We start from the raw sequence: 25,354 nt of genomic DNA, 5'->3' as shown, positions 1-25,354 counted from the left end.
GAGAGAGAGAGAGAGAGAGAGAGAGAGAGAGAGAGAGAGAGACGAGGTCCTGCCTTCATATGTAGTTTACAAAAAGTTAATCAAGTTTCCAAGAAATGGGTCGTTGTAAAGCCACATAGACTCGTCTGCCAGTCCACATATAAAGCTATCGTTATTTTTCTGCATCTTCTCGTTCCACATTCTGGAATTATTCAGATCCGTGTACATTTTTCGACAGCGTCGTCGAAATAAACCGAAAGAACGAGTGTTTTCATAGCAGGAGACCGTTACGAATAACGTGGCAATGCATGCACGCGGTTATTTTTCTTCCATGGAAATTCACGATAATCCCGTCGGTGAAATAAACAGCAACGTCCATCATCCGGAGTGGCGGTACATGAAAACCGTATCTAATCGTTCGCCATTTCCATCAGCTGTACTGTCTTCTACTGGCCTGTCCTGTACTTTTATGCTATTCTTTTATTCAAATCGTATGGCCAGTATCCTCTAAGTGTACGCGAAAGTCCATCGATCTTTTTCTTTTATCTCTTTCCACGATCCAGGAATTTTTCTTGGAACTTTTCTCAAACTTTTCTCGTTTCTTAATTATATAATAGCATCTTGGGTCTGATATCTATTTCCTTGTGTTCGATAACAAACACGGTAGAATCTCGATTATTCGACCGTAATGTGGACACGAACCTAGGAATAATACGGAAGGGTGCATGGTTGTTATTAATTCGTGCAATAAAGTTATAAAAAAAAATATTGTACATGTATTTAGGTTCCATTACTCATTGGTCGAATTGACTACATTTAATTGATTGGAAATTTGATCAAGTGCTTTAAGGCTACATTGACTATTTACATATTCGTATTCTTTTATCGTACTCGTTTTAAACTTGCGAAAGAAGTGAAATGTATTATGGTAAAGTTCAAAGTGCTTCGAATAATACGGAATTTTGGTTAAACCGGACTTGAATAACCAAAGACTTCACTGTATATTCTTTCTTAGTATTCGTGATGATATATATTACATTTCTTATATAATACAATAGAAAATGTAAAATAAGTAGTAAACGAAAAGAATTTGTTTCGCTAAATATCAGAAATATAATTCTCAATTAGTATAGAAATCTTGTGGCTACACATAATTAAAAAGTTATAATGAAAACATGAAATCTGAAAGATGTGATAATAATAATTGTAGTGATTATAATAAGTAACAGTAATAATACAGTAATCAACAATAATTAATCTCCTGTGGGTTCGGGGGTGGAATAGGTCCAACGTAAATTCCTACGTGCCGTAAAATTACCATTTATTTAATCGTTATTTAATTATTCACTTTGCACTGGAATAAATATCAATATAAATCTCATAACATTGGAGAATTGACGAGTTACAGATTGTAAGTTGCTATTCACTCGATCGTTAATTTATTCACTTTGTACTGCGATAAATATCAGCAGCTCTGTTGCACAATAATTCATCAACTAATGATATTAAAGAATTAACGAGTTACAGATTGTAGGTTACAGAATACATTTTAATAATTGTCGAAGTCTGCGTCGAATAGAATAATAAGATAATTTGTAATTTGTATTATTTGATGCCGTGGAACAACATTTATTATCATTGGTAATTTTGTTTCGTGACTCGTAAAAATGTCACTAATGACATTAGTTCAGTTGCGCAGTTCTAACATTTATGACCGATACATATGTATATACCGATATATGGTTATTATCACTAAAACCAGCAATGACTAAAGCATAATACTCGAAGAAGAATAAAATAGTAAAAAGATCAGAATGAAAGACACTTACAAAATTACAAAAATCAAAGAGAAAGACAAGACTCGACTCTTATTATATTAGGTTGTCTCAAAAGTTTCTGTCGCTTCATAAGGAAACAATAGATTTTGTTTTATATTATTTACTTACATTATTATAATATAATTACACATTATTATATTATTAATATTATTCGTTCCAATAGAACAGAATGGACCATACATAATTCAATAAAATAATATAAAACAAAAAATATCGTGCATCTATTATTTCCTTATAAAACGAAAGGAACTTTGTGACAACCTAATACGTTACAGAAGAATTAATCAAGTTTCCAATTCGCGATATACGTATCGATAGATACGTGCATTTGCACAAAACTATCTCCGACTGGAAGGGTTAGACAGGGCTAAGATCAACCAAGATATCCGAGTGTAAATATCAAACTGGATACCGTCCCTGCTTGCAACCGTTCGAAAGTGAATACGAAGCTCGCTTTCCAACGAATCCTTGATCGCCAAGTAGGCGTTACACGAGGAAAAAAAATCGCGTCGTAGCTTAGAAAAGAGGTGGAAACGAATCGCGGAACGAATCGAATCGGGACAGAAAGAGACTCACTCGGTTTACCTCGTGTTAATCCGGCGGCGGGAAAGATTCACGATTGACAAAGTGGGAGAAACAGGAGGTGGAAATCGATTATTCGCGTATCCTGCGATTTCCCGCTTAGAAATCAACATCATCGAGACCGCGGAGTTATCCTGGAACGTTGCATTATCCTCGGCAACGAGACGGAACGCGCGCGTCCTTGATTACACAGTCCATTCGATTACACACGATGCACACCGAAGTAAAAGATCTGCAAAGGATCTACGAAAGATCTACGAAAGATTGTTCGCTGGATCTTCTTGTCCATTGAATAACCAAGGTGGAACTAATTGTCGCGACGTTCTCTGTAATCGTGTTGACATTCGGTAATTTCTACATACCTACACGCGCGGATTTGTCCTGTTGCTTGCGAAGTCCCCGAGGAGCAAATGACTTCCGCTGTTTATGGGGATTTTCCATTTTTTTTCCTTCCTCCGGATTGTTCAAGGCTTCGATACTACGCGACGCACGGCTCTTCTGTCTTCTTCTTTGGGTTTCAGATTTTCGTCGCTTCGCATCGAACACGATTGAACGTTAATCGCACTTATGTAACAGGGACATTAATTGCACAGTAGAACTCGGTTTATACGAACTTGTTGGGGGATAAGTTGATTCATGTAACCAGGTCGTTCATATAATAGAAGTCCATCTGTTTCTCTCCGCCATTTGTGATTCTTGGTTCAATTAATAGGAGTTCGTGTTCAGAAGAGAAGATTCCACGAAACATTTGCTATTAAATTATATATATAATAATGTTGCAAATTTGTATCGGCCGCGAAGCACAAGAATGTGTCACATAACGTCTACTGCGTGCATTGTTAGATGTTCATATATGAATGGATCGACGCTCGGTGATAGTTGAGATAATAAGAGCTCAGCTAAAATTCAGTTAATTAGCCACTGCTAAAATTTCGTTCATATAAACCAAGTTTCACTGTACTTGTGTAGTGAAATTGAGAAATTGAGAAGTCGACAAAAAGTGGAGTTGATCAGTTTGGCTTCATAGAATCTCACAGGGCGGCGAATATTTTGTAGCAAACATTTCTTACTATACTGGCAACAATCGTTTATTCTGTGGTACATATTATATTCATTCGTTGCTCCTATTAAATATAAATGCACTCTTTGAAATTATCCTGCCTTCTTCGACCTCTTATTTTATAAACTTCCTCCTGTTCCAGTTGTTCACCGTGTGCCATGAGCAGTCGGGATCTTTCTATGTAGGTAATTTCTTGAAGTATTATCAGTAACAAACATAAAAAGTAAAATAATATGAATAATATTAATACAAACTTGGATATAATGGAACTGACTTAGGAACATCTTCAAATTGTTAACTACCCTAGAAGTTGTAGTTAACAAGTATTTCGTCGGTTTCTAGAAAAATATAAGTTCTGGAGGAATGAACGCAACTAGGAAAGATAGATTTTTAGGACAGTAGATTCGAATCATGGGTCGTCGTTCGTGGAAAATCGCGGCTGTGATCCCCTGGCCGGGCTATGGCCCACGAAGCTGCATCAGTGCGTGCATCTGCTTGCAAATGCGAGCCATGAGCAGCGCGTGTGGGCCGATCTGATCTTCCGGTGGATTTCGCGCGATGACTCAGCCCGCGACTCGTTCCTTGAATCGTGTGACACTACGAAATATCGTGAAAGTCAAAGGAAACCTTCGATCGATTACAATCGTAAATCACAAATTATGTCATATCGTAGGGATGATGGGTCGAATCCAGATTTTCGCATATTAGTAATATATTTAACAACAAAATAGAAATAAAAGAATTTTTAACTTGAGCGTAAAGTGAATTTGATTGAATACAAGCTGAGTTTTTGTATTGAACTCTGATCCTGTCTCGTGTTCTCGAGGATTCACGTAGGAATCCCAATCACATTGTAGCAACGTTCGATTGATTTCAGGTTCTCACACATTAATATAAAATATTAATTATTTACAAAAGAATAATTATTTAATTTTGAAATGAATCTTATTGGATACGATTTTATTCTCTTAACTCTAATCCTTTCTCGAATCTTCAAGGATTTACTCAGGAATTTCAATCATATTGTAGGAACGTTCGGTTGAGTTCAGGTTTTCATTTATTAATATAAAGTGTTAATTATCCACAAATGAATAATAATTGAACTTTAAATTAGATTTCGGATACGATCCTATTCTCCAAATTACGATTCTTTCTCGACTCTTCGAGGGATTCGCTCAGGAATCTCTTGTTTATTTATGTTTTGTGTTTTATTACGTTGAGAGTGATATATTTACTGATCGTACGGAGTAAATTTAGTTGGCCAGATAATTCACTCAATTATATCACCTTCTCAAAGACCTCATGCGCGTAGCACACGTTTTTGTCACGTGCGAGCTTGGCTGCACGTGGCACCGAGCATCCTGAAATGTGTTTCATTTACCAAATTACAACGGCACGGAAGGCAGTAGACAGCACGCAAGATTTTATTTCACAATTCGCTATTTTATTTCCAATGGAAACGCGCCGATTATTCTCGAAAACGAAGGAACAAGAAAGGGATAATTGTTAAGGTAATTGTGAAATCTCGTGCGTTGACTACATTTACCATATCTTTCTCGCGTATCCAAGCATTGAAAGGAACAAGCACGGTCGTTTATTGGAACCTGGGTTCCAAGGGGGAAAACATACGATAACTCATATTCGCGATTAAAGCGAAACCTCGGCTAGTTAGCGTTGCTAGGCACCGGTGTAATTGCATCCTGACAGTGAATAGATTTACACTTCTACTCGCGGCTTCCAGCTTCTGCCAATATCATTCTCTCTAATCAAGCGTTTGCATACGTTATTCATTCATGGTGGCTGATGTCTGCTCACCGGTAGCTGTTTTCTTCTCCTTTTTTATTCTTATCGTGGCTAATACGCCGACTTTCCCGATAAATAATAATTTTCGTAGTTGGAAGATGAGAGGTTTTTAACGCGCTGAATATTTAACATTATTTTCAGGCAAATTGAGGCTTTCGGTTGGAACGAGAGGAAGGTATAATTTGCACCCGGTAATGATCGGTTGGCAAGAGTGATGACAAGCGCACGTTTTTGGAGGTTTATTTAACTCGGTTTGTAACAGGCGTCAGGATCGCTGCAGATTATTTTCCATTATGAATCATTACTTACGGACCGTGCGAGCTCTTATTCATAGAGCGAATTGTATTTTTAATTTGCAAATCTTTCAAACTTTTCAATTTCTCCAAACGTTTGAATCTTCGGGTCCAAACGCTTCTCCTAGCAATTTACTTTACCAATACCCTTGTCGCAATCCTGATCGATCTCACCTAGCCTTCTATACACTACGTTATCCTCGAACTTGCAAATTACTAAAATTCCCTTTTCTCCGAAATATCCCCTAACTTTGGTCAACTTTCTCTTAACCTTGGGAATTCCAAAACTAAGCTAAAAGAAATTTGTGTGCAACTGCTACGATACTCCGAATGAAAAAGCCATCAACCGCAGCACCGAAAGGGACACATCGTCATTTCCTTCTCGTGTCACGATACGTCGCAACGAATGGAGATATTTTTTTACAGCGAAAGGGGACGAGATGAGACAAAGCCTAATAAAGGGAATGAGGACGTACGTAGAGAGTGAAACGTGAAGAATGAGGCTGAACAAAGAAAGAGAAGAAGAAGAGGGGTCTGCTTTGCGAAGGTTGCCGTCGCGAAGACAGTTTGCTAAGCGCGTTCGTATACGAATACTCCCACTTGCGTATTATGCGAGAACAGAGATAGGGTATCTCTCGCGAGAGGAACATTTTCCCGTTCTTTTCTGCGGCAAACGCTGATCTCTGACCCCGAGTCCTCCGAGATCTCGGCCCAGAGACCCTCCCTGCTTCGCCGTGCTGGGCCCACGCGTCTCACGACACGATCCTGTGCGAGTACTCTCCCTCTCTTTCATCTTTTCGCCAACTGAAATGATATTCCGTCACGAACGATGGACGTAAATGTAAGATACGGAGATGTCCAACAGATACGAAAAGATCATCTCCGTTGCTTCTTTAGTTTCAGGTATATACAGGTGAGACATTTCATTTAGCGCGCGTACAGTGGTGCTACTAGAGAGTATTTGCACGCAACCTTATTCTCCAACGAAGCTTTTGGTCCGAGCGTTGCACACATTTCACCCTTAGAGTATCAGATTTTTCTGGTCGTGTGAAGATCGAATAATGAAAGACTATTAGTGTGTATATATATATTACTATGTTACCAATGTTATGACATATTATTATATTACCATATATCGAATACTATTGAACGATACGAAATTTAATATACTTTGGTTCTACATGGCCAAGTATTGTATGTAAATAAATACAATATCTAAATACAATAGTGTGCATATACTATTTTGTAGTCTCTATACGATATAAGTATTCGTTCGCGGTTTTTGTATTCTATATACGTGGCACCGATCGTTAGATACATTCATACAAGGTGCGACACGTGTATTTTGCAAAATTATCTTTTTCAGCAAACCATAATAAAAACGTGGATCTCGTCGCAATCGCGATCACCGTAGACGCGAGAAATTTCAACGTTCTGTCAACGATTAGATGTATACAGTAAGCTAAACAAGAAACAGATTAGCCAAAAGACACGTCTTCATCTTCTCTATTTCTTTGATCACTGTCTCTGCTCTCGATATAACTCGTATCGAGATTTATATCAAAGATCTCTTTTCTCCTCTTTTTTCATCCTGTCGCTCTTTTTATAATCTGTCTATTTATCTTTCTCATTATCATACATTGACGTTCACGCAAATACTGTACTTGTATCATTTTCAGGTGACCCCATGATAACATCCTCTCTGAAGGGTAAGTGACAAACGACAGCTCATACATTTCTTCTTTTTTTTCTCTTTCTTTCTTTCTTTTCTTTATATTCTTTTTATTTTCTTACGCGTTTTTGCATCTACAACCCCGGACGAACGATCCACGCAATGATCGTCGTTTACCACCATGAATCTTCTCTCCTAACTTTTCTGGAATGAGGACAATAGTGGGACGTGTTCTCTCATTTGCATGAGTTTTCTTTCTTTCCTCAGTTTTCCATTCACGCTTTTACTCTCTTTCACACACGTAGGCATTAGAAACGTGCATCGAAGGGTATCGAGAACTTGACGCGACGTTTGTAAGAACGCGCAATAATCCGCGTGCAGATTTTTTTTCGCGTGACGCAATAATGACATGTCCAGGATCTTTCGTTCCTTGGACTTTGTTTCGAAATTCTGGTATTTGAAAATTTCCAAGCTTGAAAATCTGCAACTTCGAAATTTTTCACATTTAATTTGATGCTAGAAAAATTTAAAAGTTTGGAAATTAGGAGCTTTGGAACGTTGGATATTCAAAAACTTCAAGCGTTAAAGTTTCTAAGTGAAAAATTTGAAACATTGAAAATTTGCAATTCAAAGATGTGAGATATTGAAGAATCTGTGATTGAAAACATTTGGAACATTGAAAAATGTGTAATTCGGGACAAAACATTCGAGACATGAATGTTTGAGAATTTCTAATTGAAAGATTCGCCACATTGAAAGATCTGTGATTTAAATATTTGAAACATTTTGAGCTTTGATACCGCGAATATTTGAAAATTTGGAGCTCCGAATATCACAAAATTTGAAAGTTTTCAAGTATAATGTTAGTTGTCCTACGAGTCCAAACTTTTAATTTCTGAAATACGGTTCTCAGAACGATATCGATGCACTTGCAAGCGATTAGGAAGCGTAGGTAGAAGCAGCTTAAGCACCCGTTTATTTTATGATAGTGAACCGATTAGGTGTAGAGAGAGACAAACGTAGTGTAGTGAACACGACGAGTAATTTCTCCAAACACGAAACAGGAAACATTCTACTCTGCTACAAATTCAGAAAATGACACGATAACTAAACGAGATCGACAAGAGCAGATGAGAAATCGTTTCATTTTACTTAACACCTTTTTACTAAAAATCTTTTGTTATGAGGATTTCTGCAATCAAAAATTGAAAAAATGATCTCTTGACGATTAATTCATAGAAATACTATAATTATAAAAAGTAACAGCTGTTTGAATGAATTAACCTGCGTGTTGTAAGCGATGTGTGATAAATCACGAAAAAAGCTAGAACTCGAGGAACGATACAGCCATGAACTAAAAAAGGAAATAAATAAATAAGGAAAACGCAAGAGAAAAATTAGTAAGAAAATATGATAACTAAATTAGTAAGAAAATAATTTTCAGTTCGAATAAGACTAGAGTTTCAAGTTGTACAGTCGGATATAAATGGGATTGGCTCGTGAACAAAAGCTGTTTAATATGTACATTAATTCAACGTGTTTCATCGTCAATAATTTATAAGTCGCGAAGCTATTAATTACGCATCTCAAATGTACGCACAAGTATGCGGAGAAGCCGTGGCGATTGGTTATGTGCCATTATAGCAACAGGGATCTGCATGGACCTCTTTTCTCTTTTCTTCATACATATTAGCTATCGGCGATTTTCAATTATTTTCATTATGTAAATCATGATAACTATCGACCGGTTGCTACGAAAACTTGTTGTTTATCTTATTAACGCATTATTAATACATTGATCGTCGCGGTGGTCGTCAGTGACCCACATTTATCCAATTTTTCAGAATAATTAAGGCGATATTAAATAAATTAAGACTGAAAAATTTTCGACGACACGAATGGCTTGGATCAATATTGGTTAAGAGCTGGTTAAATAATATAATATTTTGCAAGAATATCACGTTGCAGTGTATTTGAATCTATCGCGGGGAAAATTTATATAATTCACGTGGCAGTCGACGTGTTGATACGGCAATTTTCAATAGGTGTGCCGCAAGAATTTTTAAATCGTGCAATACCTGACTATCTATTCAAGAGCATTGAGTCTTTTTCTCTAGTTTTAGTTTGTCAAATGAAAATAATATTAGCCATCCGCTTGTAAATGCCCTGTCGTTTAATAATTTTGTATAATTTTCAATTTTAATTTTAGTAACTAGCTTACGCGTGTCATAAGATGAAAAAGATTAGACAAATCGCTGTGTTAATCTATCGAAAAGCAAGTTCGATACATCGTACGTAGCGAAGGATTTGAAGAGCATCCGAAAATTATATCCTGAAATTAAGTAGCATAAACATATTATGAGAAGGAGGCAGCTAATGCTCGTCGGAGTTAGCTCGACTCGAATAGCGTGGATTACGCGTTAAAAACGTCCTCGCAGGTCGTCACGTGGAACGATCGTTTTACGTGTTTCTCGGCTGTCGATCTATGCAGCATGTCTGCCGACATTCGACGAACAGATATTCTTGTTTCACCGACAGCACAACATCGCCGTGCTCTTACATTTTATCTCGCAAGATGTGGCAATGCCGTGTTATGGCCTAGCCACGGCTGACGTTATGGAAGGATAATCCCATGCGGTCGACGCTTGGGTCTCAGATTTCGCGCTGAGACCATAATCTGGTGTGCAGGGGAAACGGGAGGAAACCTGGACGCCAACCGGCTCACCCCGTGTAAACTCGGCTGCTTCCACAAAAAATTTGTATAACACGTCAGAAATTAAGCCGACCCCGCGTTAACGTATCTTATTATAGCGAGAGATGTTCTTCGTTTTGCTTTGGCTTAGCCGTGGATTAGGTTTAACGCGGTTAATAGGTTGGTCATTGTTACTGTATTGAGTAAAATACGGCGCGCAAAGTAATCCGCCGTGTTCTCGTAAGATTTGCCCTTCGATCTACCTACAATGATGAAATCGCGGCCAGCGAGAACCTACGTATTCTGCTAGGCAGATCTCGCTATAAAAGGGTTCGAAGAGGGAATTGTAGCGCGAAGTGAGACAGAGAATCAATCTTTCGAAGGAGATTTATTATGGCGATAGTGCGGAGATAGTGCAAGAAGAGTAACACGGAGAGTTCTAATAATAAAGGGGAGCGAACAAAGGAAAAGAAAACGAATCGCAGCAATAAACCAGAGAACTTACGGCATATACTTGCACGTTATCGTATTTATTATGGTATTTATACTAATTAATTAGATACGGAATCCGGATGAATAGGACGCGTAAAAGCGAGCACGACTAGATTTCTTCTAGTAAAATATGAAAATACAATACCATTTTTGTCATTCTCGGCTTAGTTTTCGAAAGTTATCGAGTTTGAAAATTTATCAAGTACGCTTGAATATGGATAATTCCGGACTGGATAAGACTGAGTAATAAACAGAAGGTTATCCTACGTGTAAAAACTAGAGTGTAGAATCAAATTTTTCCGTCCAGAGCTTCATTTTCAAGAAAATAGAGTTCAGCCGCTAGTGCACGCTCATGGTAAATTTTCAAATTTATTTCCCTCGGAAGCAAAGCGTCTTGCGAAGAAATTTTATTTCGCAACTTTGATTTATTTTCACGCTGTCGATTATCTAGTCCTATCCAGTCTCCAAGTTGCGAATGAAAACATGTTATTCTATATTTGTTCTCTTACTTTTCCACAAGGAATCATACCGCGACCGCTCTTACACGTTTTATTCGGCCGGACACTGTATGAAACTTCATAGGCTCGTTTAATTTTAGTGATTTAGTAATCACGTTTCACGTGACTAGAAAAATTTAATGATGTGCGAGTGAAACGCAGAAGCTGATAAAAACGGCAAATGCTTTTTTGTAGCCATTGGGCATAATTTTCACTTTGGGAGAACAGCAGCTTTTAGATGAAGACGCAAATGTATTCTACATACGTATGTAAGAAATAGACGATACGATGCGTTTATTGGAATTTAACGAGCAGTTTAGTCGCTGAAAACACGTCTCTTCACGCTGGCATCGCTTTATTCATCTCGCTTCACCCTGTTATTCAAATAGTTTTCCATCATTACCACAGGGCGGCTCGTTATGGACATGTATAATTACACTCGGTAATAATAACAGCGTATTGATACGTCGTGCGTATTCTCGTTTCGTATTGCGCTTGATCGTTTCATCAATCCTGTTTATCGTTACGTTAATACGCGCCCAAGGATACGAGCGTGTCAAGCTGGTTAGTTTTTCCCATTATTTATTATACTGTTAAAACTTCTTTCCCTGCGTGATCGACGCGTTGACTCCTAGACATTTCGATGGAAAATCTTTGATAATAGTTGCGTGAAGTTTCCATTAAAAATCTGTCTTTCTTCGATCTTCCATCGCGTTCGTGTTTTTTAAACGTAGACAATTTAACTTCGTTAGGTTCCATGTGATTAGGTTAAAATTAGAATCGAAAATCGAGGTCAAGGTAGAATTATGATTGACATTAAAAGAAAGTCAGAAAGTCTGTGGTAAAATATTAGGTCATCCTGTGAGTGACGCAGTCGTTGATTTTCACATACTTTCATGTACGGATTCAAATAAAAAGTTACCCATTGACAATCGATTTTTGTAATTCATTACTTTTCCTATTAAATTTTGGAAGTTTCTCCAATTTTCTGTTACTCTGATAGTAACAACTCTTATTATTTTAAATTGTTCCCATAAAAGAAGCGCATCGTGGGATGACTCGATGCATGCGGTTACAGGAAGATAACGATAAAATGGCAATTTTGATCTACTTTTATCTCGGTTAGCTGAAAGAAAATTTTTCTTCTCATCCGTATCGTGACTTACCAGAGTTTCGCAGGATATAAAACGGTTTAAGAATCTTCTAATTTCGAGAAAAATTGTTTCCATCGTATCGCTTAGAGATTTTTGAATATTCGTTAACGTCCATAGAAAATTTTCCAATTTTCCTCTCCTGTTATCTTCGATAAGAATTTGATAAGTTTCGTATTTAACAAGAGTCTAATAAACGAGAACTAGAAGAATTTCTCGAGAGTAAAGACGTGGCGTATCGACGTTGGAAATATGATTTCGAAGATAGAGGAATCAGACGAAAAGGGAAAAGCGTGCTTCGGAAAGCGAAAGGCACAAGGACTGACAGAATCCTCTGTACAGCTATATACACGAGTTTAAATCTCCTTTGTCAGCCAGAAGTCAAAGGTTGATCTCCGGAGAAATTCAAGGAAGAGCTGACTTCGAATTTACACCGATCCTCGGTATTCCAAGATAACAGAAATTTATCGACGTACGGAATATATAGGAAAAAGTTCAGCAACATAGTCTTTCATGGTTCTTCAGCATTTGTATCGTACGACATCTACGAACTTGAAACTGTTGCACGTACTAGAAATATGATTATTCGGCTTAAGGATACGACAAGCGTATTGTGCATAGTTTACGAAAAATTAAACTGTAAGGATGATTAAAATTAACATTAATTAGTTTAGCTTCTGGGCACATCAGGTTAGAATAACGAATCGAATTTTGTGGCAAATTTGTTGAATTTTCTATATTAATATCCTTCTATTTTAAATTAAGAGTTATGGTCGCGTTAACTATTATTAAAGTCATGGATGACTTGGCACAATTATATTTATCTTCGTTATAGTACATGCAGATTGGAAAATATATTTACCTGTCTGATTTTGTGTAGTACATGTAATGAAATTATACACATAATAACAAGTTATTCTATTTTGAAGATCGTTCGAACACTTTTCTCCTATCTCGCTTTTATAGTCGAGCATAAATTTTGATTTTTCTGAAGGATGCAATTACATTGTGACGTTAATATTTTCACGTGATTTCTTTTATAATGAAATTCGTTACGTTAATGTTCGATTTAGTGCAAAGTTCTTATTGGAAAGCTCGTCGTATAAATCTTATAACGCACCTAAAACATCATACTTTTGTAGGAGGTGCGAATGTGAATAGAATAGTAGGATTAACGAAACATTTGGTTTGGCTTTAATTCAAACGGGCGACTGGTACTATCTTAATTTCATTCATTAAACGAAAGACGTCACATCGGTTGCCAAGTGTTCGTCCCTGAGAAATGAACAGCCAATTCGGATAATGTGATTTATTCTTGGCAGAGTTTGGAGAATATTGAAATTAATCTTGATCTTGAATCGTTTGGTAAAGCGAAGAGGCACGTTAAGGACAAAATTTCTTTCTGACTATTGAAGATCCTTTCATGAACTGTATTAGATTCGGAAAGTTTAAGGTTTGTACAAACTACGAACCGCTACTACAAACTATGAAAGGTCAATTCTCAAGCATTTGTTTTATAATAACAATTTTTCCATTTTTATCATCAATTTTTCTACGCTTTCGATCTTCTGTGATTCAGGACCCGCGACTTTTGAAAATCCATTAATAAAATTAATGGGAAACATCTGGTAACCTCGACATAGATATCGTCACGTTACAAAATTCGATGGGTTGGATTTTCAAATTATTTCACAAGCGCCCTAATCTTTACTCTTAACTTTCCCGAACTTTCCGCTTACAACATTCCAACCCGAAGCACCTAAATTTCTTAGCATGACAAACCATGGAATTTCAAAGATTTCTCGACAAACTTCATCAAAGCGATCACCGAAAAACAACGTCAATTACCGAAATCTAAGTTTTCCAAGCTTTTCACTCCCAATATGTATGCATTCCAATTTAAAAAAAAAAAAAAAAAAAAAAAAAATGAAAAAGAGCGGAACAAGTAGAAAGGGTTGGAACGCACAACTTTACGTAACATCGGAGATTACGACGCGTCGCAATGGACACGACCGACTTTCGATAATTGATCCCCTCGATCCATCTGAATAATCACGATTGTACAAAGGAAAACCGCGTTATCATCTGCTCGAATCGCGTTCCCTTCTAACAAATCCCTCCCCCACTTTTCTCGATATCTCTAGCAATTACCATTTCTCGCTACTCTAACCGATTATATAATCGATCAAGGAGAACAGAACTATTTTCACGACAACCGGGGTTGAAACGCTTATATAATAAAATTACTATTCATCTTTGTCGTTCACACGATTTTTCCATTCTTTGCATTTGTTTCTCCTTTCCTTTTTTTTTCCCCATTCGTTGAACGGTGATTGATTATAATTATAAGCCTCTGTCTATGTACTCGAACGAGCTAACGAGCTTACCTCGGCAGTGCATAACGAGCCAGTCCCATCGCCATTATCGCGATTTACTCGGAAAAATTCATCGATTGTCCCGAACGCGTGTGTTTCGTTTAACGAACCGTTCTCGTTTTCTCGACCTTTGACCAGAACAGAAAAATCACGTTTCTCGCCTTCAACGGTTCTCCTTCTTCTGTCCTTCCGTTCGTTAGCTCTGATTAGGTTAAATATATAGAACGACAAGTATGCCAATTATACCACTAATGGACGATTCTTCCTTGTGGCTCTTCGTTATGCAGATGAGTCGGAGAGATTCGTTGGACGGGTGGATAGATGAAAATTTCAAGAATGGATAAGGGTCGAGGGATGCTGGACGACGAAGATCTGGTTGAGGATTGACAAGAAAATGGAATTAATCGGGTCCTGATGTGTAACATAGTTTCGATTTTTCAAATTGATAGCTTGGAAGATTTAAGGCAGGCGACGTATTTCTAACTATAATTTATTTTCATAGGAATAGATTTTTAATCACAGTATAGTTGAGATTTTCCGTAGTTGTAGAATCTATATGGGATAATAGCATAGAAGAAAACTCATGACGATTATTAACGCGCTGTACGAGGATCTGTTTTCGCTAATTACTCGCACGAGCCTCGCCAATTTGATGTAACACCTGAGGGTGTTCACGCTATTACTTATTATTATAGCGTTCTTCCTGTAAACGATAATTATGAGGAGAAAATGAAAGAGGAGAAAGACGAATGGTTCAGAGTGATTTTTTTTTAATGGAAACCTTCCTTTCTTCTTTGCATACATCGAATTCTCTCGTTGTTCTACGAGAAAAAACGTATTAGGATAATAGGGTTGAAAACTGATTACTAGTTTCAAAGATATTGTAACTTGAATTTTGCAAAATAATAAATTAATAAAAATTAAACTAATTACTTTTCGACCATGTTACTTTAATACTGTGGTATTATTTTTCGTAGAATGATGAGAGAATTCGATGCATGGGACAGGAAGGTTTCCATTAAAAAAAAAAGTGAAACTGCAAGAGATGATGTTATTCTATCATTTGTAGAAAGATCGATCCGAGACTTTGTGACTTTTATCTTTTCTGACATGGAACATATACATTTAGTATAGTTTAATGGCAAAACATGCGACAGAAAGGTAGGACAATGTTTGTTACATAAACGGCCAATTTAACATTATTCTTATCGAGTCTATTGATAGCTAGTATATCGCTTTGTAATTACGCCTGCACGATAATTATACATTCATTGTACTACTTCTTGAGAATGCAGCTAGACGTGTATAGCTTCGAGTATCAACATTTGGTGTGAATATGAAGAAGGGAGGAAGAGACGTTTGTGCCTTTTCTTCGTGCTTCTTCTCGCTGCGAGACAAAGCTGAGATCATCAAGATGGAAGCAATGCGAGGTCGAAAACGTGTGAATGAAATCCGTGAAGGAGAACTAACGCGAATGCGTGTGAACGACGAAGAGGAAAATGAATTATTTATCTCTTCATTTGTTCATATCGATCTTCTCATTGTGTCAATTCAATGCGCGAGAGACACGTTAAGTTGCGAAAATGAGCGACTGAGAATTAAAATACCTACACACGCGAACCAAATAAACATTCTGCGTTGTCATCCAATTTCGACTCACAACTGCCTTCCTTGTCAGTTCGCTTCTCTTGCGAATATTCGTAAGCTGTCTCTGTCTTTGATCAAGTATCGTTGAATTGATCGAAGTTGAATTAATCGAAGAACAATTTATTGATGATGATGGACGGTAATAGAATTAGTCGATGATGCTAAGACTCCAAACTAATAAAGAAACTGACCGAATAATTTACTTTTAATGTCACGCAAATCTTCTTCGTAAATGAATATAAAAAGTCACTACGAGAAAAGAACACGCTTAACGGCACATTACTGAAACGATCGTATTCACGCAAATGATAATTGCTCGCGGACGACGTTGTAATTAGTAGTTTAAAACTTCACCGCAGCATTACGGCACTTCTTTGCAAACATACGATCACGTTCCATACTAAGCACATGTTTCATATACTACCTTCATTCCTTCATCTTAAATGCAAAATATTAAACTTTGCTACTCGCTAGACCATAGTCTTCGAGAGAAAAATAGTCGAGACAACGTGTGGTTCCATTTATTATATATCATTCAAAGTGATTTCCCTATAAAGACAGTATATTTTCGAAATCTTTTTTCTACCTCTACCACATTTTTTGTAAATTCCACACGATTAAAATACGGTTATTCGAAACGTTCTTTGTCACATAGCCGCAAACGGCAGAAAACTAACGAGTCGAGTTACGTGGGACACTCTGTATACGCGATATGACCTTATTTTCGAGTTATAGCTTATTTTGTGTTGCAGCAATCTTTTGCATAGATAAGACCAAGAATTGGAATGTTGGTGTATACTGCTTTTGCTGCGTGGTTTGAGTGTCGTGCAAGCGCCGCGTTATGAATGGAGCAGTCAGTATAAGGCTGCGTGCACACAGGCGACCGTCCTTCTTTCTTTCTTTTCCTATCAAGAAGAAACAAAAACAGACATACAGATCACGGCGATATCGCACGGTAAAACGTCGCCCGTCGAGTACCCGTGTAAAAGACTCGCACGTCCGGTGCAGCAAGATTATTCCGAATTTATGGTAGTGGTGTCGTGAAAATGAGTTATTCCCAGAAATTGCGAAACGACTGACATGCGTCTTACGTATGGATTTGCTGAGCGTATTGCCGTAAGAACTAGGCATCGGTATAATATACGGTGAACGGTTTCTGAAATGCCATTTGCCCGAGAGGGGAATGTTTCGAAGAAACAACGCGAAAGAAGCTGCAATTCGAAAACCAAGTCGTATCTGTTGTACATTTATGCGAGTTTTTATCAACCCCGTACCTTCGATCCGCATAGTCTGAAACAGCCTGTATAATATATATCAGAAATTCTATAGATTTCAACAAAACTCGTAGCGAATGGAAAAAGCTTGCTCTGGCCGGTCATTTAAATGGAAGAAAAATTCATTTGAAAGATCGTGCGTGCAAGTAGATGATTCGTTTTCAAGGATACAAAGTAATTCCGAAGCTCCGCGATTTCTACCGCTTTTTACATCAGAAACGTGTGTAATTATCGGAGACGAGGAAAGAGTAATTACGCTCAACGTTCGCATTTAATTGGTTGACTTTGCGTTGGCGAAATAAGAGGCACGAACTTTGCCAACAAAAAGAAAAACGTGTCACTTTCAGAAACTAATTGGACCGAGGAAAGAAGTTTGCTGCTTTCTGAGAAAACTTGCGATATCTTTCAATATTAACTTGTAATTATCGCCAAGCTTCTGATTAGTAATAGGCTAAACAGGGGGAGATCATCTGTTCTTCTTCCATGTTATATTTAAAACAGTAGCATAGTTTGTGTCTTTAGCGACCGTTTTTAAGGCTAGATTTAAATAGAGCATTCTTAATAGAAATAATAAAGAAAAGGAACTCTGATATTTCTAATGTTACGTAATTAATTAACATAGATAATTAATATATAAAGCAATGACGTAAATTAAAATCATTTCAAGTTTCTCGCCTTGAGATGTATATAACAATCTTGAAATTTCGTAATTTTCTTCGAAATTTGTTTTCTCAATCCTCGAAAATCGAGGCTTCACGCACAGTGAAATACATTTTCATCCTGGTTCGATTCTTGGACACGATCTCAGCTCGCTGCTTCGTTAACGTGCATTCCGTGATCACAGCATATGCTCTGTACACGTCGTTTCTTTAATTGTCAGGTGTCGGTAAAACATACAGGCTCCACCGCGCAATTTATAACATAAACGCTTTATGACGGTAGCAACATCTGCTCGTCAGCTGTGAAGTTATCAATTCTCGAGTCTCTATGGTGAAGAAAAGTCGTAACCCCTTTGTCCATAGGATATAACGACTATAAGGAAAGAACACGATAAGTCACATTTGCTGTCTTTTTTCCGCAGAAACACCTTTGAAATTCAGTTTACTGTCAGTCGGCAATAAAAATGTTACCAAAATTGTTCTTTAATTTTAGAGATAAATATGTATGTATTTTTTCACCTTTCAAAGTGTTCAAAATTTTGCTGTTTAGTTTTCACGTTGCTTGCCTTAAATTATACATTTGGTTTTTACAAAAGTATACGTATTTTCACACTGTATGTATTTTTCCATTCCATTCTAAATTGTCAGTATATCCTAACAATTTATACGTTTCATTTAATTTGAATTCTAATTTAATACTGGTAATTATGTAAAACAGCGCGTTTTTCATTTCCTTTAAAATTGTCACCGTATTACTCTGTATTAATAATTATACACATGATATTTTCTCATTGCTTTAAAATATTGCTTAATAATTATATTTTCAGTTTCTACAAAACTTGTTCAATTTACCTCGTCATGTTCTTATCATGCGATCTTCTCAATAGATCTCATCTTCTCAAGCGTCGTTCTCAATAGATTTCGTTGATCAGCAGGCTTCGATAAGGTCAGTAAAGTGGCGTTAATGTATTTTAAAAGAAAAATAGAAACAAACAAGGGGAAATCTCGTTGGACGTTGCGAATATCGTTTAGTCACGAGCATTGTGATACTATTTTTAAGCGCATATCGAATGTTCCACTTTCGGACGAGCACATAATAAATTGCTTTCTCTTTTGTCCGCCACGATATTTTTGGACCTTGTCAATGCAATAGTGGGTTTTACCGATTAAATAAGTCGCGAAATGTCACTTTTCAAAACGAAATATAATTGCTCGATTCAATTCTTCGTTTTTCCCTTACTTCCTGTGTATGGCTCGATTATAAAAATTATTTATGATCGATCATTGTGCGTATAAAAATTGCAGATAATAAGGATTTTACGAGTTGATAATTTCTCTTCTTATTAAGTCATTAGCGTTTGGATTTTATATTTCTACGTTATCATGACTTTGCTATTTATCATTCTTACGTTAATATAATTATTGTAATAGCAATTTTCCGTATCTAAGACACGAATATTTAACGTTCTTGTTTCTATATGACTCGTATCGTAATTCTCTGTTTCTAACATACAACTTCGAGTATTTTAATTTTCTATACGCAGCCCCATATTTGTAAGCTACCAAAGCTTCCACTTTTAATTCTTAAATCCCTGGTATATAACAAATGAACAAAAAGAATATGAAATTGAATATATTGAAATATTAGATCAACTTTCATTATATAAATCATTTTTTAATATTAATAGCAACAAATATTATTCAATATTAATAGCAACGTTAGATCCATAATCAATTCAAATGTTACAAATGAATAAAAAAAAGACATTCACAACTTTGAAAAATTGGTTAAATTAACTTCAGTTATATGAATTATTTTTTAATATCAATAATAATAAACATTATTTAATAACATATTTAATAAACACCAAAATTAAATCCATAGACTGTTACAAACGAATAGGGAATGCATGGACAACTTTAAAAAAAATTATATAGTTCAATTTCAGCTATATGAATCATTTTTTAATATTAACAGCAATAAACAGTGATTCATATGAAACCTAAAGCTATTCAATTATTTTTACCATTGATTCAATTATATTCAACATATCTGACTGAAGCAAAACAAAAAACAAAAAAAAAAAAAAAAAGAAAAAGAAAAAGAGGAAACAAAAAAGGAATCAGAATCAAAGATTTTTACCTTAATTGTCCACGATTTCACGGGAGTAGAATTTCACATTTGTCAGAGTAGAGTTAACCTTGGAAGATCCAGGGGCCAGACATGTGAAAACGAGAACTTTCGGCAATGGACTTTCTCCTCCTAGTGAAATGTGCCTTGGCCGTTTCTCCTACCGCGGCTCCGGAATCGGTTCGCCACTCCATTCGCCCTCTTTCTTGTTTTTCTCACTTGGGAAGGGCCGTTCCCAAAATTTTGTCAGTAACTCGGCCACGAAAAGCAGCACGCTTGGCCGAAATGGGACCGCTTTCTTCCGAACACCCGTTAGACGAGTTCCACATTCTTATATTTTTTTTTTTGCGCTCACGTTAGCCACTCCCGGTGAGCAAATCTCGATTGAATAAAATCTGCTCGCATACTTTCTTCCCTATTATTTTAATCCTCTTTTTCGGATTCTTTCTCCCCTCTGATTTCTGTAAGAAACTTTTAAGGTGGTGCTTGTTTGAAAAACATGTGTCGATCAAATGTCGAATTTTGGAATTGTAGAGGATTGGATAAGATGTTGGGAGCTTTTAATTAATAAAGGATTTTTTGTAAGATGTAGTAACATAGTTTTAAAAAATTTTCTTTTGAAATTTTTGTTAGAAACTTATTGATAATCAAGGTGACTAGCTGGAAAATTTTTATAAATTGCTTGGTTTGTTATTGAAAGATAATTTTTAGAAATCGATTGTAAAATATTTACTCTGATTACTCTGATTTTTATGTAGTTTATCATATTAATTTCGACACTTTGCTGCAAAAAATTTTCTGAAATTACATAATCTACAAATTAAATATAATATCTAATACACACTAACATAAAACATCTCCATTTGCTTTAAATCTACTTTGAATTCTCCAACAAAGATCAAGGAAAGTGTTTAATACCTAGTTTCAAAGAATTATAGTAAATAAAGATCATAACAACGAAATTCCATCGGAAACCGAGAAATATCTCTAAAATCACGAAGCGTGACCAAAAATTCTAACAACACAATTTCTCTATCCATGATTTACAATCACAACAAGTGTTTGATCCATCGGTATAAATTGTTCTATTATCGCGGAATTGAAAAAAAGCTGGCCTAATTCACGAAGCATCCCTGATTGCCGGGTTGCTTACGAAATATAAAGAACGTGTTGCGGTAAATCAGTCGGAACGTCTCGCCTCTTTTCTCCTTCGCTCGTGATACACCAGGAGTGAAAGGAAGCGGCAGGATCAACAGGTTGTCTCGATTCCCATTTCGTGTAGCATCGTTAGACCGTAGCAACAGTTTAACCTTTAGCCGGGAAACGAAAGCGTCTTTGCCCGCATCGAGATCTCCGGCCTCGTTCGAAAAAACCAAACATCTTGTTATACTAGTTTTCATCGTTTCTGACGTCGTAGTATTGGCACAAAGTAGAGTACGAATTGATACAATAATGCTTAAAAGATTCATGTAGATACGTTTATATATTTCTTTTGATAAGAATAGAATCATAATTGAGATTATGATTGACGGAAGAAATATAGAGAGATTTTTTGAGTAAACTATTGTGAGTTAATATAACTAATACAGGTTTAACATAATAATAGCAAAAATGTATTAAGATTCAATATATTTGATATAAATTCAATATACTTGCTTCAGATAGATAGAGATAGAAACCATAGTTGATTTTTATAATTAATAGAAAAAATATAGGGAGATTTCTGGCTAAAGTGTTAATATTCAATGTGCTAGATATAAATTTAATATAATAATAGTGAAGTATTAAGATTCATTATAGTAATGGTAAAGTACTGAGATTCAATATATGTACTTTGATAGGGATAGAATTTTAAAATAAAGTATGGCATTGATATTAACTTATGCAATGCAATTTTATAATTTCATATTTTATAATATAGTCTAAACAAAATACCAAAACTGTGGTATACAGTTCGTCAATCCTAAATTAATGATTAGACTGTGGATTCTTCTGCAAATTTATATTTTTATAAATATAATTAGCATACTTGAATCTAAGTAGAAAATTGTTTTACCTACTAAATATTATAGAAAATACTATACTTTCGGTATTTTATATATTTTTGCATGTTACCTGCATCTTGCTCATTTTTGCAACTTTAAATTTCACATGAATGCACAAAAATCTGCAGTCTACACAAATAATACTTAGACTTGACATACACCGCATTTTTCTTTCTCTCTCTTTTAAAGCTCTTCGCTATCAATTCTCTATTGAGAATTCTAAGTAGGCTTGATAACGTCAATTAGCAGCGCTTAGACGCTTATTAGACTAGACTATTATCATAGTATATAGCTATTGTAGTATACATACATACACATGTACATATAATGTATGTAAATAATAGGCAAAATATAAGTAGTTATATCTGATAAACAGATTTCGGTAATTCGACTGGAATAGGCCTAAGGCTAGTACTTTAAACCTGATAAGATTTCTAATAAAAATTTCTACAAAAAATATTGAATAAAATTTGCGAATATCCTCGCAAATCTCCCTACTTATCTCCGACCTCCACGAGTAAACAAGGAAAGAAGACTAATATTTTCGGGATCCATTCATTGTGAAACACGTTACCTCACCTCGACACTCGCTCGTTCTCCCATTATCGTAATCCAATTAGGTCGATGACACAGCAGAAGTCGATTCATCGTGGCAAAACAAGCATTCCAACTAAAAAAGGTATATCATCTGTTGGCTGACAAAAGGGAGGATGTACAAAGAACAGGGAGGAGGATATACTTTTGTTGGTCGGAGAACACGAAGGCGACGGCGATGAAAATAAAAAAGGGGGAAGGAGAAGGATGAGTAGAAAGGATGAAAGAAGGAAGAATGGGCGAATATAAGGAGGAAGAGACGACAACGAAACGGAGGAGGAGAAAGGAATCCTTCCGTGACCCGTGCGAGGACTGCTGGCTCCTCGTGGTTTCCGCGTTCGCACAACAGGCATCGCGTTTTACGGGTACGGGACCGGTTCACCGGTGATTCAGAGCTTTATGCCGGTTCCAGCAGAATTAACGTCGGCATCTTCCCTCCACCGTTGCTTTTTTTCCCTTTCTCCAGCGAGGGAGCGACGAAGAGAAAGGTCGTCGATGCGAACGAAAACGAAATGGGAACTCTTCCAAGTTGTCCGGTGAAGTAAGAGCCATCGTTTTCTTCCAGCCGTATTCGACAACACCAAGATATTGCTCGTTTTCTTTGATTTTCTCATTTTTCTGTCGCAATGATGAAGCGTTTAATGGATAGTAGGCGTGGTAATAGCTTGTTTTAGGAATAGTTTACGATTTGATCGGTATCTACGTTCTTTTTTTCAAACTTGGATATACCGAAAAGGGTTATTTAGGAAGGTAAAATATTGTTTTAAAAAGTATTGCGAAAAATTCGAAGTATTTTTAATATCTACGGTAAAACTAAACTTGAAGGTAATCCACAGATAATGAAGCGACAGAAAGTAAATGGTAAACAGTTGAAAAAGAAGTTTAATTCAATGTCTATTGATAAGATATTCAAATAAGGAAAAAGGTTACGAAACTAGTAACTTTAAAAAAATTCAACTTGTGGTTTGGCTTTGGGTTACATTAAACTGTAGTAGACAAATCAGGAAATAAAAGCGACGAAATTTAATACGGTTTATGCCAGATTGAGGTTCGGATAATTTCTAAATTGAAATAAACGTATTTATCATTGTTTGAAAAAAGTCGAAGATATCGACTAAATTGTAAACTATTGCAGGTGTTGAATAATTGAAAGATCTTTTAGTCATTCATGCTCTATATTTGTTTTAGATACTCGAAGATTTTTCATACAAGGTATGTGTAATATATGCATAAATATCTTTTAAAATCAGCGTAGCATAAATACTTCGAGAACACCCGCTGTTTCGTTGGTTTTCTTTGATTTTTCTTGTTGAGATGGTAAATGGTGTATTCATTAGGAATAACAAAACACAGGAGTAACACATGTGTTGCGCATAAATATTTTGTATAATCAGTGTAGCATAATTGCACGTATAAAAGGTAAGAAGGAGTAGTAATACTTAGTAATATTAAAAAACTGAGCACCATCAGAATTCGAGGACATTTAAATATACCTGATTTGTGATTCTAATTCGTGATTCTGATTCGTGATCGTATCACTTAGACAGAAGTGATATTTTAAAGAATTCTCACATGTTCGTGGAAGATTCATTTGTAGATACGTGTAAATTCTTCTAATCAATGTGAGGGAATTCTACATTACGAGGATGAATGAAAAGATGCGATTTGCTAAGATAAGGGGGAATTCCCAAGTGACGTGATAAATTACAGAATTAGCTCCACATTAAATACGTTAATTGCATTGAATTATAATATATATGAATTATTATAATGTTCAGTTGGAAAATTCATAGACAGGAAAACGCAATTTTGAAAGTTTTTGAATCGATCATAAATCTTTTTTATCGGTCATAAATTCGGAAAATCGGAAATTATAAATCGAAATTAGGAATTGAGACTAAATATCGGAATTGGAAATTCAGAGTAGAAATTGAAATTAAACATTGCAATTAGAAATCGAAAATAGTTGCCGGTACTTGAGACGATCTAAGGAACATACGAATAGAAGGAGGCGACAGTGTTGTGCGTGGCCGTTAGAATCTTTCTTCGGCGAGGAAACTCTCTCTGTTCCCCACCTTGGAACCACCATGAAACGGGCCTGTCCCCTCTCGAACGCCACGGCGTCGTGGTATTTCGCCACTTTCGATTTTACACGGCGAGTACGGCCGCTCCGTTACTGTTAATTTCATGGATCGGTCACGATCGAAACCACGCACCAGGAAGTGGGTCGGGCCCGACATAGAAAACGGGGACAGCATCAACTATCCTCTTCGTCCGAAGCGTCGTTTGTTCCAGTTTTCCCTTTTTTTTTTTCTAACTCGTCACGCCATCGAAACGGAAAGTCATCTGTGGTGGCCTTCCGATAATTCTATGAGCCACGAATCTTGAAAAAAGCATTTACAATAGCTGAAGGAACGTTTATCATTTGAACGTTTATCAAAAAACTCTTTGATGCATATATCGTGTATGTATTATATTTAAAATATTTTGAAATTTCATTAGCGCCATGTCATGATTATATTGGTGAATTTTAAAAGCGTCTTAAAAATGTACAAAAATATATACACAGA

The 25,354-nt window shown here is 36.2% G+C and overlaps 1 protein-coding gene across 6 annotated transcripts in view; it reads left to right on the top strand.

The window, feature by feature from the left end:
• LOC139992879 (thyrotroph embryonic factor) overlaps positions 1-25,354 on the top strand; it is a 100,649-nt gene that overhangs the window by 5,517 nt on the left and 69,778 nt on the right. For 4 of the 6 annotated variants that reach the window (XM_072014166.1, XM_072014165.1, XM_072014169.1 and 1 more), the window contains exon 2: positions 7,235-7,264. The exons of the other annotated variants lie outside the window; for them this stretch is intronic. In XM_072014166.1, the coding sequence (XP_071870267.1) occupies positions 7,235-7,264 (30 nt within the window). The remainder of the gene's footprint in view (positions 1-7,234; positions 7,265-25,354) is intronic. 6 annotated transcript variants of the gene reach the window in all.

This window comes from Bombus fervidus, chromosome 12, assembly GCF_041682495.2.
Source record: "Bombus fervidus isolate BK054 chromosome 12, iyBomFerv1, whole genome shotgun sequence".
NCBI lineage: Eukaryota > Metazoa > Arthropoda > Insecta > Hymenoptera > Apidae > Bombus > Bombus fervidus.
The sequence above is the reverse complement of the archived record's forward strand: the minus strand, read 5'-3'. Positions and strand labels throughout refer to the sequence as shown.